Here is a 19013-nt window from a genome sequence, read left to right on the forward strand (position 1 = left end):
CATTCATGGAATTTTTTTGGTCACTGATCTCAGCCCTCCGAAACTGAAAAAAAAAAATAGAATTTTCTGCTCTTCCAGGTGAGTATTTTTGGTGCATCCCAAACTGTATAAATTTATTTTTCTGGAGAATACAAAAGAGGATTATTTTGGAAGAATGAAAAAAACTAAGAACCCTAAGGAAAAAAAAAATAGATGTTTTTGAAAATATCTTCTTTTGTGTTCCACATAAGAAAGAAAATCTTGCTGGTTTCAAACAGAATTTTTATGTTTGGATGAACTATTCCTTTTTAGAAGGACTATAGGATAAAAGCCCAAACCAGAATTTTACAATTGATTTGTGGGCATTTATTAACTATTAATGCAGAGCTGTATATCTAACAGCCGTGGTTTGGTACTGCAATTGTCTCTAAAGCACTAATGGAAACATCTAGCGAACGTAGGCAGTTACTTTCAAGTAAACACGGTCATGTAAATAGGCAATGAGTGGGTACTTAAGGAAAAGTCATTGGAAGAACAGCAAAAACAGCATGTCTAACACAGAACTGTGCTCACAGCTTGGCGGCCAACGCACAGGTCTGCTTTAAAACAACACTGGCTGTAATGAGTAGCTGTACCTGGGCGTGAAAAATGAGCATCTGCTTTTGCAGATAAGGCATCGCTGAGAAAAACTGAAATGTAGCTTTATTTGGTATGTCTGGTGGTGAGAAAAAAAATGTAGGATATGGTGCATGCTGACTTCACCACAGGGCATGTGAAGAGGGAAAAATAGCAGTTGCAATGTTAACAGTTGCAATGGAACAACGCTGCCCCCTACTGGAATACCCAGCTATGCTCTCAATCCACCATTGCTTTGCTTTTTTTTACTGAAATGATTGTAATCAAAAAATTTACAGTTGAAAACACTAATTACGGATCATGTATGTAATGAGCAAGCAGCAGAAGAAAGTGTTTTGTGATGTGGAGGACACAGACGTCACCTTCACTCAGAAGATGCAGTTTAATTCTCCCAGGACAGGAAGTGATCCTGCTGCTTCTGCTCTGAAGTCCATCACAAGGCGTGGACACAGATGGCGACCGTGCAGTACCGATGGAAACTGTGAACCATCTTGCATCCTCATGCCAACGGAACACCATACGCATATTAACAGACATTTTATAGTTTACATTGAGTTGTCTTGTTGACCCCCTGTATCTGTGCTAGGCCAGACTACAGAAATATGATACGGCTTCAGGTCTTCTTCAGAGACGAAATCTGGAGCACGACTCATGAGGTCGTGACCTCTGAAGGATTTCGGAAAAGCTATGACGTCTCTGATACTGGGAGCTCCTACAATTATGGATACCAGTCGATCCAGCCCTGTTTAAGAGAAAACAGCAGTTTTTGAGTTGTTAGGAATGCACAATATATAGTTCCCATATTTATTATATGTAATTATTTTTTTATTTGCAGTTAATTCATGTAATTATTATACACTACTGGTCAATTTTAATTTTGTAATATTTTTGTAAACAGGTCAAAAAGGTCACATTTATTTGATAAAGTAAAAACAGTACTATTGTAATATATATATATAATCAGTATATATCAGTATATATGTAAAATTGTATTTATTTCTGAATTGGCAAATCTGAATTTTCAGAAGCCATTACCAAAAGATCCTTCAGAAATCAATTTATTTTGCTGATTTGGTGCTTAGTTCTTATTATTATCAGTGTTGAAAACACTGCTACTTAATATTTTAGTCGTGATAATTTTCTGAATTTTTGGATGAATACAAAAGTCCATCGTTTTAAAACAGAAGATTTTTTTTTTACATTTTCAGTGTCTTTGTCACTTTTGCTCAATTTAATGCATCCTTGCTGTATGAAAGTATTAATTTCTTTAGATGTAGATGTAAATACTACTCGTGATTAATCGATTTAAAATGAAAGTTTGTTTACATACCATTTGTGTGTACTGTTTATTTATATCATATATAAATCTAAATATTTCACAGATAAATCTAACATATTTTTCCTTAATATATACATGTATGTGTCTGCATTTATATATAGATAATAAATATACACACACGTTTTATTTTGAATCGATTAATCGCTACTAATCGTTTTGCAGCGCTAAAATACTGTAGTGTATTTATATTAAAATATGTATTAATATATTTTCAATATATTTAATCATCCATGCTCATTTCCTTTATTTTTACATTTAAATGTCCTTTGTCATCATCAGATTAGGGCTGTCACTAACGATTATTTTGGTAATCAAGTAATCGGTTGATTATTCTGACTATTAATCGAGTAATCGGATAGTTATTACACGTTTTTTTGTAATAAAAATAGAATTAAGCAAACAAAAGCTTTTAAAATTATTTCAAACACATAAGTATTAGCAATGAGGCAGTAATAATTTGTTCATGGTTTTAATGAACAAAACTGTTACAATACATAATGTCTTATAAACAACTGATCTAACATAAATTACGCATTATTACAAATGACAAATAGTTTTTACACTTTACTGCGCAATCTAATCCTTGTTTAATACTGACCAAACAACATTTAATTCAAATGTCCACTTATTATTTAACATTTGGACATTTGCCCACTGTAATTTCTTGAATATGTGGACATTAAAAGTTTAAACTTGTACTTTGCAATGAATATTTAGCATATTGAGAGAGATATTGATGTATTCTCGTGTGTTTGTGTAGGTTTATAAATGATTTACCTCGCAAATATGATGAAATGGCACAAATTGCGTTCCCAGATGAACGTTATAATAAACTCAAACTCAGAACAATTTGCAAAAATGGAGTTTGAGTTTGGTTGATGTAAATGAAAACAGTTTGTGTGGAGCAGCATTTATTATTATGCTTTATTTTGATACTTAAATGGGTTTAAATATATCGTGCAACCTTGGAAAATAATCTAATATTACGTTTAATGGATTCTCGTCTGTGGAATGCGCCAATTCCGGTATTTTAAAAAAGAATTTTAATAATACCAATGTATCCCTGATAATTTCACACATTTGAGTTGACTTTTATACCGTTTAGATTTTATAACGTAAACAAGAACATGGCGAATGTGTGCATCACAGTTTATCCAAGCTGTAAAAACAGCTCTAGTGCTGCTATTCACAGAAACATACCGAAACAGAGGTTCTCGAATAATCAAGGGCACTTCATGCTTCAGTTTACAGTCTCAAACTGAAACAAAGCTGCCAAAAATTCCTAGCTGGGCAAGCAATTGGAGTTTTTGAGCATGACCGTTCCACTTTAACCAACAGGAGAATGTAATCAACAAGGCCTTTCGTCACAGTGGTACCCCAACAACCTTGCGAAAGTCCAAGGTAGCATGTGTTGAATGCTCACTCACCTAATGCGATTCCACCATGAGGAGGGGCCCCGGAGTCCAAAGCCTCCAATAAATGAGAAAGAAGTGACGAGTCCTCCTATAACACAAGCAAGACTTAGGAAAAAGGACAAAGTGAACCCTGTAATTCACAGCCTTTTCAGCTTGAAAGGGAATTGTTCATAGTCTCGGCATGTATAAATTGTACCGATCCATACAACTACTTTAGTGTCAAGAGAGTAAATAGACTTTCAAAAAGATTTCCTTTGTAGACACAAATCTTAAGATCGACCCTAATGTGGTGTTTCTTCTCCCTGGCTCTTAAGATCCAATGCATTTGTTTTCTTTAAAGGCACTTAAATATAGCTTAATGGGTTGCCACAGCGACCGAACGGGTTGTCGGTGGTGCGGGGGTGTTAAGTAAGAGTCACAAATAAGAAAATGGTGCAGTCGGGTATCTGGACACGTCCATTACAAGTGCTTTAACTCGCTGTCAGAGTAGCATTAAATGATGCTCTTTGCTCACTGTGTAATTTTTCACTCGTGTTCCATTACCTTGAGAATCGTGTCCAGGATGTACAGCTGCTGAGAGGCATTGTGGATGCGAATTGAACCTCCTCCGATCTCGCAGCCATTCAGCACCAAGTCGTAATGCTGGCCACGCACCTGAGAGAACAGATAAACAGGTGGGGGAAACGCATGGAATTTAGAGCGAGATCATACATTTCCTCTATGAAATGCTTGGCTCATGATTGTAGACTTACAAAGTGATAAAACCACATACTATTTCTGGGTATCGCAAGCTATCTCACCATTCATGCACATCTAAATACATAGTATGGTCAAAATGCTTGAGACCACCAGTGAAAATGTTTTCCTTTTGCATTTTTCTAATCAAATACAGTTTTTTAAATAACTTTATTATTTATTATGCTACTTAGTACCATACACTACCAGTCAGAAGATTTTTAATGTTTTTTTTTTTTTTAAAGAAGTCTCTTCTGCTCCCCAAGCCTGCATTTATTTTAACCAAAGTACAGAAAAAAATGGTAAAAATGTGAAATATTATTCCTGTGATTTAAAAGCAAAATTTCATCATTAATCCAGTCACATGATCCTTCAGAAATGCCCAAAAAACATTTATTATTATTATTATTATTATAATTATTATTATTATTATTATTATTATGTTGAAAACAGCTGACTTTTTCCAGGTTTATTTGATTAATAGAAAGTTCAGGAAAGCATTTATCTGAAACTGAAATCTTTTGTAACATTATAAACGTTTTTATCATCACTTTAAAGCATCCTTTCTAAATTAAAGTGTTAATTTCTATAATTTCTTTCCCCCCAAAAATATACTGACTACTGAGATTTTGAATGGTATACTGTATAATGTTACTGTATAATTTTTATTTCAGATAAATGCAGATCTTTCAATCTTGCTATTCCTGAAAAAAATTACTCAACTGTTTTAAATATTTATAATAATAATAATAATAATAATAATAATAAATGTTTCTTGAACAGCAAATCAGCATATTAGAATGAGTTCTGAAGGATCATGTGACAATAAAGACTGGAGTACTGATGCTGAAAATTTAACTTTGATCACAAGAGTAAATTACTTTTTAAAATGTATTCAAATAGAGAACAGTTATTTTAAATATTTCACAATATTACTACTTTTGCTGTATTTTGGATCAAATAAATGCAGGCTTGGTAAGCAGAAGAGACTTCTTTAGAAAACATTAAAAACCTTACTGTCCAAAAGCTTTTGACTGGTAGTGTATATTTTTTTTCTGAATTAACTCACATTTTAAATGGTGTCTCAGAATTTGGGACCCCACGCCACTGAATGTCACAGTTCAATACATTGCGATAAACCACGATATAATAATCTGTCACTTTTGTCCTTGATATGGATGTTTTAGTAGATATGAAACCAATAAATTTTTGTGACATTTACATTACATTTCCAGTCAATTGTGATGACTGGATAAGGATTTTTCTAAATCGTTTTGATTCAGACCAACCTACGAATTAATCATTCAGACCGATTGTGAACCAATTTGACTCTTATAATAAAATGACTCTAAAGCATGATTTACTCATAAATCATTCTGACCTTTGAGCAAATAGTACAGCAAAACACAACTAAGCAGAAAAATATACATTCCATACTGTTCCACAATTCTAGGGTCATTGTAAGTATTAAGTATCAATCATTACTCCAGTCTTCAACATTATTGTATTATATGTTGAATTAATAACGAAGACTAAAGTAATAGCTACTGAAAATTCAGCTTTGCAATCACAAGAATAAATTATATTTAAAATATATTAAAATAGAAAACAGTTATTTTAAATTGTAATAATATTTCACATTATTATAGTTTTTACCTTTTTATTGAATAAAAGCAGCCTTGGTAAAAGAGTCTTTTTCAAAAACAATTAAAAAACGTTTTCATATCCCGTAAGTGTTTCCACCGAAATGCAAAGCTATGATTCTGTAAGGTTACACAAGACAATCTGCCCGAGATGTGATTGCACTATACCTTGTGGGGTTGGGTGTACAGCAGATGGGTATCCTCAGGGACTGGAGCAGTGAAGGGATGGTGGGCAGACTCAAGCATCTCTGGATTGTCCTCTTTAGGTAAGAAGAGGGGAAAGTCCACCACCCATAAGAAGTGAAAAACAGAGGGGTCACGAACAGGCACACCATAGCGCTCAAGCAGCTCCGCGCACTGCAGTCTCAGCTTCCCCAACAGAGGGCGCTAAAAAAGATAAACAAAGGTTTTACGGTTTTGGAAGGACATGAGGGTGAGTAATTGATGACAGAATTTTCATTTTTGTGTAAACTATCCCTTTAACCTCTATCTTTTAAAGAGTTTTTACATGATTTTTATATATACCGTGCCCTCCACTAATATTGGCACCCTTGGTAAATATGAGCAAAGGTGGCTGTGAAAATAAATCTGCATCATTTATCGTTTAGATCTTTCATGAAAAAAATTTACAAAATTCGAACGTTTCATTAAAGTAAAACAATGGAAACTAGAGGAAATCTCATTATGAAATAAATGTTTTTCTCTAGTTCACGTTGGCCACAATTATTGGCACTCCTAGAAATTTGTCTAAGTAAAATATATCTGAAGTATATTTCCATTAATATTACATTTTTTAGCACACCAGGGTGGCTAGGAGTATAAAATTGTCCAGCCATGACTTTCTGTTCCACACGATTATAAATATAAGAAACACAAAAGCCAAATTCCCTTAATCATCCATCACAAGGAGTAAAACCAAAGAATGTAGTTCTGATGTGCAAAACAAGTTTGTTGAGCTTCACAAAATAGAAAGTGGCTTTAAAAAAAGAGCTAATGCATTGGAAATCCCCATTTCCACCATTAGGGCAATAATTAAGAAAATTCCAATCAACTAAAGATGTTACAAATCTGCCTAGAAGAGGACATGTGTCTATATCATCTTAATACGTGGTGAGGATGAGACTTTGAGGGGCCAACAACTCTCCAAGGATCACAGCTGGAGAATTGCAGAGATTAGTGGAGTCTTGCGATCAAAAAGCCTAAAATAAAATTATCAAACAGCACCACATATTGTTCCAGAGAGTTTCAAAAAAAATCGTCCTCGCTCACCCAAAAACAAACTCCAGCATTTTCAGTTGTCAGACACAACTAGAACAAACAGGAGTGGCTTCTATAGTCAGATGAAACTAAAAAATTAGCTTTTTGGCAACAAACCCACCAGATGGGTACAAAAAGTACCCCATGCCCACGGTTAAAAATACTGCTGGGTCTTTAATGTTGTGGGCCTATTTTTCTGCTGGAGGACCTGGACATCTTGTTCAGATACATGGCATCATGGATTCTGTCAAATAACAATGGATAAAAAATCTAAACTTGACTGCCTCTTTTAGAAAATTTATATGGGCTGTGGTTGGTTCCATCAGGACAGTGATCCAAAACAAACAATGAAAATATTTGTCACTGAGCACGGAATGAAGCATGTGCCATGGCCATCCCAGTTCCCTGACCTGAACCCTGTAGAAACTGAAGAGAAGAAGCACCATCATGAAGCTGGGAATCTAAAGGATCTGGAGAGATTCTGTAATACCTTTGCTCATATTTACAAAGGGTGCCAATATTAGTGGAGGGCACTGTATATCAATTACTGAAAATGATTATTACAGTTTAGTTAATGACAACATTGTTTTTTTGGGTAACACTTTAGTTTATGGACCAATTCTCACTATTAACTAGTTGCTTGTTAACATGCGTATTACTAGCATATTCCCTGTTTATTAGTACTTATAATGCACATATTAATGCCTTATTCTGCATGACCACATTTTAGATACCTTAATCTTACCCCATGCCTAAACTTAACACCTACCTTACTAACTATTACACTCAAAAAATGCTGTTTTTTTTAACCCAGATGCTGGGTTCAGCCAGTTAGGTCATTTTATTGGGTTGTTTTAAATATTTTTACCAAGGTGCTAGGTAGTTTTTCTGCACTTTATTACATAGTGTAATAAGCAGCAAATTAGGAATTTGTTGAGGCAAAAGTCGTAGTTAATAGTTTGTTAATAGTGAGGATTGGTCCCCAAACTAAAGTTTGACTGTTTTTTGTCCATAGAATGAAAGTCAAAGGGGTCCAGTGTTATTTTGGACCCTGCTGACTTTCATCTTATAAGTACAAAAACAGTTTACACATTCTTCAAAATATCTTCTTTTCAGTTCCACATAAGAAAGAAGGTCATACAGGTTTGGAACAACATAAAGAAATGGCAAAAGATGAGGAGATGATAAAAGAATTTTCATTTTTGTTTGAACTAGCCCTTTAACATACATAAAAGATTATGAATCTTTTAGGAAAAGAAACAGGACATCCAGGGTTGCCTTAGAAAGGACACGTTCTGAGGAGCTTCAGATCATATGAGAATCACTTCTAACCTTGGATTAGTCATTTTAAAAATGCACAAAATCTGACTGTAACTCTTGATTTTTGCTAATTCATGAAACTAAAAAATGAGGCCACAAGAGGCTTTTACAACGCATGTGTTTGAGGGCAGCAACATGCAAATGAATCCCTAAATCTCTAAAACTATATTTGTGGAGAAATATCTCCCCCAGCTCTCTTTTCTCCCACTTTCTTCACTAGAAACATCACCATTCATCCCACAACCTCAGCTCACAAAGCTCGCCAGTTATCCCTAGCCATCTCCCACATCTCTGCTTTGTGACTAAACAGCCGTCTCACTTTGTGCCAAGCTCACCATCTGCACCAGCCCCGAGCGAGAGCTGAGGCACGGAAAAGATGAATATTCTTTTAAAAGTGATTAGATCATGTCAGCATTCTTCTGAAGCCATATTTTCCAAACCCCTTAGTTATCAATCACCGCAGGGCATAAAAACTGATGGGAAGGTACTTGAGGACATTAAACAGGGACGCTGGGCACTGAATTATTTACTCCAACCCAAAATGCCTTCATGTACTTGTGGTCCAACTGTAGTTTTATGAAGATATTTGAGAGCTTGCTGAGCTCTCATGATGCGTTTATGAGATTGAATCAGCATGGTTATACGAATCTGTGAGGATGCGGAACAAAATGGAGGCGGATACGCACCACGTTCTCCCGGGGTCCGGCTGTGATGAAGATCAGGTCTCCAGCATTGGCCTGGGCCATCTGGAGCAGCTGCTGTTTGGCCGTGTCTGAAAGCAGCCGGCTGAGAGGGGATTTCAGTGAACCATCTGCCCTTACTGGAGCCACACTCACCTCCTGTACGACACACAGCGCAAACACAGCAATGATCATCCATTTCCTCCACCGGCCCACATTCAATTTCCATTGACAGCATAGGGCACAAACTCTTGAGCAATCATCAGTCTCGAGAACACTGCGGGCTGGTTTCCCAGACACAAACGAAGCCAAGACCTGGACTAAAACGGATAGCAATGGAGAACCACCTTTGACGGTGCCATTTAGTTCAAGCCAAGAACACTAGCTCAAAGTTCACTTTCCATTTATAAATACAGACAGAAGACCATAAGAGTGTTTGGAGTGGGAAAACAGAACAGTCGACTATCAGAAGTGTTAAGGAATGTTTGCATATTTTTAGATTTATTTTTGGATAGTACAGACTTGACAGGGTGGAATGTGAGAGGTGGATGGCATTGGAAAGTAAAACTAGCCAGAACTTGAAATTGGGTCGCAACCACAAGGCTATTGGCTCTGACAGAATTGCTAAGAAACATTAACAAGTTATGTCTCTCATCATTACTTTTGACACTTTTGAAACTATTATTAACACAGCGTTCCCCATTTGAAAAGAATGAGATTTTAGTTTTTCAGTAAAAAAAATATGAACAAGGCGTACCTTTGTTTGGGTAAATAATACTAAAGAACATGTGGAAACATTTCATCAATTAATTTATCAAGTTCTACTGATTTATGTTTCACAAGCCTCAAGTAAAATATAACACAGTAAGTTTGATTCACAAAAAGAACCAGCTCATAAGAGTCATTTAGTATGAGGTTGATTCACCAAAAAGAAATGACTCATAAGCTGTTATGAGTCTGAAGCAGCTGTTCAGGAGTCAGACTACACTGGTTGTGCTGTTTTTATTCATAACAAAGAAATTACTCATATGAGTCATTTATTCAAAAATTGGTTGGACTACACTGGTCATGCTGTATGGTTCTGATTCACCAAAAACAAACGCCTCACAAATCATTTGTTTGGGAATCAGCTGATTTACAAAAAAAAAAAAAAAAGAAAAAAAAATACTTTTATCACCTTGATGTTGTTCCAAACCTTTATGACTTACTATAATCACAAACGTAAAATACAAAAAAAAAAAGATTTTAATCTGATGTTCAGTTTTTTATCCATACAAGGAAAACAACATTGGACCCCTTTGACTACCAGAGTATAAACAAAATAAGTTGGGATTTTTTTTTTTAGATATCTTCCTTTGTGTTCCATAGCAGAAAGTAAGTCATAAAGGTTTGGAATGACACAAAGGTAAGAAAATTATGAATTTCAATTTATGGTGAACTGTCTCAATATTTAGGGACAACTTTGCAAGTTGCAAGTTTGCAAATCTGACTTTTTTTTCTCAAAATTGCATGATGCAACCTTTAAATTCTGACTTTTTTCTCATAATTATGATATAACCTTGCAATTGTGTTGAGAGACAAACTCGCAATTCTGAGAAATTAAGTCAGAATTGTGAAATATAAACAGGTAATTCAAAATTTTTTCCTCAGAATTGTGTGACAAACTCACAATTGTAAGTTATAAAGTCAGAATTGCAAGATATAAAATCAGAATTGCGCGATATAAACTCACAATTGCAAGTTTTAAAGTCAGAATTGTGAGATATAAATTCAAAATTGCAGGATATAAATTCAGAACATCAAGATATAAAGCCAAAATTTCGGGATACAAAGTCGCAATTGCAAGTTATAATGTCAGAATTACGAAATATAAAGTCAGAATTGCGGGATATAAATTCAGAATTGCATGATATACATTCAAAATTGCGAGTGATAAAGTCACAATTGAGAGATATAAAGTCAGAATTGCGGGATACAAACTCGCAATTGCGAGTTATAAAGTCAGAATTGCGAAATATAAAGTCAGAATTGCATGATATACATTCAGAATTGCGAGATACAAAGTCAGAATTGCGGGATATAAATTCAGAAATGCGAGATACAAAGTCAGATTTGCGGGATACAAACTCGCAATTGCAAGTTATAAAGTCAGAATTGCGGGATATAAATTCAGAATTGCATGATATACATTCAGAATTGCGAGTGATAAAGTCACAATTGAGAGATATAAAGTCAGAATTGCGAAATATAAATTCAGAATTGCATGATATACATTCAGAATTGCGAGTGATAAAGTCACAATTGAGAGATATGAATTCAGAATTGCATGATATACATTCAGAATTGCATGATATACATTCAGAATTGCATGATATACATTCAAAATTGCGAGTGATAAAGTCACAATTGAAAGATATAAAGTCAGAATTGCGAGATATAAAGTCAGAATTGCGGGAAATAAATTCAGAATTGCAGGATTCCTGCAGAATTGCAGGAAATAAATATAATTGCAGAATTGCATGATATACATTCAAAATTGCGAGTGATAAAGTCACAATTGAGAGATATAAAGTCAGAATTGCGAGTTATAAAGTCAGAATTGCGGGATATAAATTCAGAATTGCATGATATACATTCAGAATTGCGAGTGATAAAGTCACAATTGAGAGATATAAAGTCAGAATTGCGAAATATAAATTCAGAATTGCATGATATACATTCAGAATTGCGAGTGATAAAGTCACAATTGAGAGATATGAATTCAGAATTGCATGATATACATTCAGAATTGCATGATATACATTCAGAATTGCATGATATACATTCAAAATTGCGAGTGATAAAGTCACAATTGAAAGATATAAAGTCAGAATTGCGAGATATAAAGTCAGAATTGCGGGAAATAAATTCAGAATTGCAGGATTCCTGCAGAATTGCAGGAAATAAATATAATTGCAGAATTGCATGATATACATTCAAAATTGCGAGTGATAAAGTCACAATTGAGAGATATAAAGTCAGAATTGCGAGTTATAAAGTCAGAATTGAGGGATAAAAACTCGCAATTGCGAGTTAAAAAGTCAGAATTGTGAAATATAAAGTCTGAATTGTGGGATTTAAATTCAGAATTGCATGATATACATTCAGAATTGCGAGTGATAAAGTCACAATTGAGAGATTTAAAGCCAGAATTGTGAGATACAAACTCGCAATTGCAAGTTATAAAGTCAGAATTGCGGGATATAAATTCAGAATTGCATGATATACATTCAGAATTGCGAGTGATAAAGTCAGAATTGCGGGATACAAACTCGAAATTGCGAGTTAAAAAGTCAGAATTGTGAAATATAAAGTCAAAATTGCGGGATATAAATTCAGAATTACATGATATACATTCAGAATTGCGAGTGATAAATTCACAATTGAGAGATATAAAGTCAGAATTGCGGGGAATAAAGTCAGAATTGTGAGATACAAACTCACAATTGCAAGTTATAAAGTCAGAATTGCGAGATATAAAGTCAGAATTGCGAGATATAAAGTCAGAATTGCGAGATACAAAGTCAGAATTGCGGGATACAAATTCACAATTGCAAGTTATAAAGTCAGAATTGCGAGATATAAAGTCAGAATTGCGAGATATAAAGTCAGAATTGCGAGATATAAAGTCAGAATTGCGGGAAATAAATTCAGAATTGCAGGATTCCTGCAGAATTGAAGGAAATAAATATAAATAAATAAATTTAAACTCACAATTCTACCTTTTTTCTCAGAACTGCGTGATATAAACTCGCAATTGTGAGTGATACAGTCAGAATTGCGAGATATAATGTCAGAATTGCAGAATATAAACTCACAATTGCCAGTTTATATCTCACAATTCTGACGTTATTACTCGCAATTGCAAGTTTATATCTCACAATTCTGAAAAAAAGAGATATAAGACTTCCAATTGCGAAAAACAAGTCTGAATTGTGAGATAAAAAGTTGCATTTTTTTATTTAGTAGCAGAAAGAAGCTTCAATCAGGAGCAGACTGAGACAATATGCAAATTAGTATTAGTTTTTGTCTCAGTGCGAAGCATTTAACATGAAGTAACATGAAAAATGAATCAAACAATTTTCTGTGACATGAATCATTACAAGCTATAAATTAGAAAATGTGCTACATATGGTGAGGAGAAAAAAAAACACATATAACATTCCCTTTATAAGACTCCACGGACGGCCTACAACACAAATAGGGAGCTGTGTCCCTCTAGTGAGGTCGATCTTGCCTCAGGGTAAGTATGCTGTGTGTTACATTTGACTGTTTTACCACCAAATCATTCTGACTTATTGATTGCTTTTCAGATAAATATTTCAGGAGTCTTCCAGTGATGTGCACACACTGAATGCTGGTGGTGTTCCATCAGCAAACAGAGGGAGAAAGACACAGAACTCACCTGACCATACTGTGTCTTTGCTGTTTGCTTCAGGAACTCCAAGTCTTTGCCCTTCAGGTGTTTCTGTGGAAAAAAACAACACACATAGAAAGCTTCAACTTCATACTCCAGAGATAGTATAAGGGAGAGGAGACAGACCATAGTAATACTCAACACATTCAGAGACTAAATAGAATGAAGACCTTGTGAATTATATCAATGATTCTGCTGCTCATTGATTTCCAGTATAATACAAGTTAAAAGGAGCACATTTCTGGTTTGGTGCCTCCTCGAAGGACGAGAATATGAATTCTAAGGAATGCAAAAAGAATTTGAATCCTTTTATCAATACTAATTTGTTAGCAATTCATTTTCTTCTTTGATGTGCAGATGAAATTCATTTAATACTAAGCTTACTAATGTGGCAGATAATTTTATTGATTGATACATTCATTCAGCTCATAACAAATATTAGTCTGAAAACCAGGCTACACTGATTATGTTGTCAGTTTTAAATCACTAAAAAGTTGACTGCATAGATTCATTTGTTTGGAAATCAGACTACACTGTTTGTGCTATAGATTAAGTTGCGGTGTTGGGACATAAGAATCAGAATCTCTAGATTCTGTCCTTACCGTTCCTTCTGGGACGCAGATGGCCTGAATGCAGCCACCTGGTTTAAGAAGTGCATCTTCGATGAACTCGATTTGCGTTCCCTGGAACGCTGCGGTGACATCCACAAGCTGAATAGAAGAAAACACTTCAGAATTAACTTTTTGAGTTAACAAGACTCAATTAATAAGATGATTTGTGTAAATGTACACTGTTGTTCAAAAGTTTGGGATCAGTAAGTTTTTTATTGTTTTTTTTTTTTAAATCTCTTATGCTCATCTGTATTTACTTGATTAAAAATACAGAAAAAAAACAGTAATATTGTGAAATATTATTACAGTTTAAAATAATGGTTTTCTATTTTAATATATATTAAAAATATAATTTATTCCTGTGATGCAAAGCTGAATTTTCATCAGCCATTACTCCAGTCTTCAGCATCACATGATCCTTCAGAAATCATTGTAATATGCTGATTTATTACTTTTATTATCAATGTTGGAAACAGTTGTGCTGCTTAGTTTTTTGTTTTTTTTTAACCTGTGATTCTTTTTTCAGTATTCTTTGATGAATAAAAAAAACAGCATTTATTCAAAATAGAAATCTTTTTTTTAACAATTTAAGTCTTCGCTATCACTTTTTATCAATTTAACACATCCTTGGTGATTAAAAGTATTAATTTCTTTCAAAGAAAGAACCACAAACTTTTAAATAATAGTTTATATTGTTACAAAAAATTCCAAATTTTTTATTAAAGAATCCTGAAACAAAAGTATCACAGGTTCAAACTAAATATTAAGCAGTACAACTGTTTTCAACATTGATAATAAATCAGCATATTAGAATGATTTCTGAAGGATCACGGGAAACTGACAGCTTTGCATCACAGGAATAAATTACATTTTAAAATATATTCACATGGAAAACCAGTATTTTACACTGAAATAATATTTTTTAAATATTACAGGTTTTTTTGGATTTTTGATCAAATAAACGCAGCCTTGATGAGTATAAGAAACATCTTTAAGAAAAGCATTAAAAATAGTACTAATCCCAAACTTTTGAAAGGCAATGTACTTAATGTGTCTTATTATGGAATATATGTAAATATATTTCAAACAAATTACAATTAAAATTACAATAAAAAAACATGTCATTAAAATAAATACATACACTACCCTTGAAATAATAGGGATAAAAAGGCTCTTATGCTTGCCAAGCTTGCATATATTTGATTAAAAATACACTAACAGAAATATTGTAAAATATTATTACAATTGAAAAACATACATTTTTATTTTCATGTATTTTAAAACATAATTTTAACAAACGACACTTCAAAAATCATTCTAATATGCTATATGGTGTTCAAGAATAATTTTTTTTAGCAATGTTGAAAACAGCCGTCCTGTCCTTTTTATAAAAACAAATACTTTTTTCAGGATTCTCTGTTGAATAGAAAGTTCAAAAGAACAGCATTTATTTGAAATATACTTTTTTTGCAATATTAAAAATGTTACTGTCACTTTTGATAAATTTGATTTATTAATATCATTTAATTTATTAATATAACTTAAAAAAACAATTCCTTTAAAAAACTTTTGAACTATTATCTCTTATTTATCTAAATGCTAAAATATCACAGATTCAGCAAAAGGCTTGTAATCCTATGAGCAGAACTGAACGCATTCAGGACGCACAACGGTGCGAGAAAACGTATCACGAGAGATTCATTTTTAATTGTTGAGCACCGCATGAAAATCTGTGATGTGTGGGGAAACAGGATGCCAACACAGCGTGACGCCAAGGACGGCCAGCATGCAAACAACCTCATTGAAGTCTTACGTCCAATCTAGGATGATGTGTGCAAAGAAAAAACGTGCGGTCACCTTCATCCCAAATCTAGTGTCTGGTTTGTCAACTCCGTAGTCTCTCATGGCTTCCTCGTAAGTCATAGAGGGAAAAGGAACATTAATCAGTCCTTTGTCTTCTGGCCAGGAGTAATGGAGCAAGCCTTCAATCAAACTCATGACTCCCGCCTGGTCTACAAAGGATATTTCTATATCCACCTAGGAGATGTGTAAACAAAAAAAGAAAGAAATGTTTTCAAATGTAATTATTGTAATGTAATTATCATTTAATAATTCTTATGACTTAAAAGGTTTGGATCAGGTTTTGGATATCAATTCAGACCATTAAAAACGAGATTTGACTTGTATTCACCAAGAAAAAGTTAGATTTTTTGCTGGCTGTCTGAACAAAAGCAAAATGGTCTTTTGGGGTTCATGATTTTTAGTCTGAGTGAAAATCCTGCAAAAGCCTATTAGCAGCTCTCACCCTCACGAGTGGAAGTTGGGGCGAGCTACATCATTAAAACACTCAATATTCATCTGCATCAGAACCGAGCTCCAGTTTCGCAGATATTGTCAGACGTGCAGCTTCATGTTTCCCCTCAACCTTTAGCACATCATTACCTGTGTGAATTCAGGCTGTCTGTCAGGCTTGGAGCCCTCGTCTCTGTAGCAGCGAGCGAGCTGAAAGTACCTGAGATTGCGGGAGATAACCAGCACGTAAGTGACTGTGGGCCAATACTGACTGACATTTTTAAATCATGCATAGCATATCATTTTCTTTTGACAGACTTTTCATAAAACTAGTCTGCAGGCCTGGCTTAGCGCAACTACTAATTCAAAGAGACGTGCTGCCAAAATTGAAATGAAAATGAGACCACTGTGGTCTGTATCATTTTTCGAAATCTAATAGAAACTAGACTTTTGTATTTTCGGAACAAAATGAGAGAGGTGCTTGCAAAAAAAATATTATTTTAAGTATTTAAAGGTGCATTCAGAAAAATACTATAATATTTATAAAATAAATAAATAATATAACACTACCATTCAATCATTTAGGGTCGGTAAGGTTCTTCAATGATTTTGCAAGAAGTTTCTTATGCTCACCAAAGCTACATTCATTAAATAAAACACCTTTAAAACAGTAATATTGTGAAATATTATTACAATTTAAAATAACTGTTTCTATTTCAGTATTTTAAAATGTAATTTATTCAGAAGCCATTACTCCAGTCTTCAGTGCCACATGATCCTTTAGAAAACTTTTTAACATTAATATATTAAATTTCTTTACAAAAAACCTTGCTGCTCCAAACTTAAAAAAAAGTATATTTATATTTAGATTTATTTAAAAAAAATAGTTGCACTGAAAATCATAACAGGCAGCCATATTAGAGATTTTTTATTTATCAGTTGACCTTGGATATTTTATTGTATTGTGTGTATGTATGATCATTTCCTTTATGTTTACATTATTATTACATTTGCCATTAAACATAATTTAATACTCAAGCATATTTCCAGCAAATACATTGTAGAATTTAACATGATATAAAATGAATTTTGTTTTATTTTTAAATTTATTTAGAAAAAATTATTGCTTATCTTATCGGACAGATTTTTAATATTCGCCGCATATGAAAAAAAATGTACACTACCAGTCAAAAGTTTTTGAACAGTAAGATTTTATTATTTTTTTAAAGAACTATCTTCAGTTTACCAGTTAAATTTTTACTATTTAAAATAACTCATTTCTATGTTAATATATTTTAAATTGAAATTTATTCCTGTGATTTCAAAGCTGAATTTTCTGCATCATTACTCCAGTCATATGATCCTTCAGAAATCATTCTAATATTCTGATTTGGTGCTCAAAAAAATGTGTAATGTACTTAACTGTTTTAAATATTGATAATAATAATAAATATGTTTCTTGAACAGCAAATCATCACATTAGAATGATTTCTGAAGGATCATGTGACACTGCAGACTGCTGAAAATTTTGCTTTGATCACAGGAATAAATTACATTTTAAAATATATTCAAATAGAAAGCAGTTATTTTAAATGGCAAAAATATTTCAAAATTTTACTGTTTTTGCTGTACTTTGGATTAAATAAATGCAGACTTGATGCGCAGAAGAGATTTTTTTTAATCTGACAATTCTTTAACGTTTACTACTATCACTATTAATGTCAACCACTCGCATGGGCCATAGGCCCCTTCAATACACAACCACTGGAAACAAAGCTAAACATGTTAGCAGCAACCCACGCAGTGACTGATGTGCTAATACTACCTCACAATTCTTTACTTTGAATTCCAAATTAGAAAAAATCTTCAAAAAGCGTCTTGAATTCAAAGCAGCATTCTAATCCGTATCAGGCTGTACACTCCACATACATGTCACTGTTTTGGCATTTCACACAGCATTGGAATAAATGCAGTTCTGCATAATTGAGAGCTGCTAACAGCTAAGAATAAGACAGATTCCGAGAGTATGCTGGCCAACAGAATGTAGCTTTGTTTTCAAGGTGCTGTCACTCAGTGAAGGCAGAGTTTACTGAGTGTGCAAAGCACCTGACAACAATCTGTGAATATGAAGGAAAAAGAAAAAGGGCAAGAAAATATGATTTTTACCGGTCTATGCCAGCCACCATAAGAAGCTGTTTGAACTGCTGTGGGCTCTGTGGAAGGGAGTAGAACTTCCCAGGGTCTCCAGATGGCACCACAAACTCTTTGGCACCCTGAGAAACACAGTTACACTTGAATAAACTCTGTGTATTCCTGCCTCTCACAGAGAACTGAATCAGCCAGCATATCTCAAGCCAACCTGATAAATGAATAAATGAAAGTCGCATTATGAAATACAAAAGAGAGAAGCAACAATAAATAACCAAAATCACTTCACTAACTTTCAATGATTTATTTAAATAAATAAATATATATATATATATATATATATATATATATATATATATATATATATATATATATATATATATATATATATATATATTATATATATATATATATATATATATATATATATATATTATATATATATATATATATATATATATATAAATATATATATATATTATATATATATATATATATATAT

General features: G+C 33.5%; 1 protein-coding gene across 1 annotated transcript in view; it reads right to left on the reverse strand.

Moving 5' to 3' along the window:
• Positions 1-659: 659 nt before the first annotated feature.
• dars2 (aspartyl-tRNA synthetase 2, mitochondrial) overlaps positions 660-19013 on the reverse strand; it is a 26177-nt gene continuing 7823 nt past the window's right edge. The window contains exons 8-17 of the mRNA XM_073848971.1: positions 18530-18636; positions 16514-16583; positions 15929-16108; positions 14063-14170; positions 13449-13511; positions 9011-9163; positions 5916-6134; positions 3913-4023; positions 3382-3457; positions 660-1357 (exon numbers count right to left, since the gene is read on the reverse strand). Of these exons, the coding sequence (XP_073705072.1) occupies positions 1161-1357; positions 3382-3457; positions 3913-4023; positions 5916-6134; positions 9011-9163; positions 13449-13511; positions 14063-14170; positions 15929-16108; positions 16514-16583; positions 18530-18636 (1284 nt within the window). The 3' untranslated portion in view covers positions 660-1160. The remainder of the gene's footprint in view (positions 1358-3381; positions 3458-3912; positions 4024-5915; positions 6135-9010; positions 9164-13448; positions 13512-14062; positions 14171-15928; positions 16109-16513; positions 16584-18529; positions 18637-19013) is intronic.

This window comes from Garra rufa, chromosome 10, assembly GCF_049309525.1.
Source record: "Garra rufa chromosome 10, GarRuf1.0, whole genome shotgun sequence".
NCBI classification, from domain to species: domain Eukaryota; kingdom Metazoa; phylum Chordata; class Actinopteri; order Cypriniformes; family Cyprinidae; genus Garra; species Garra rufa.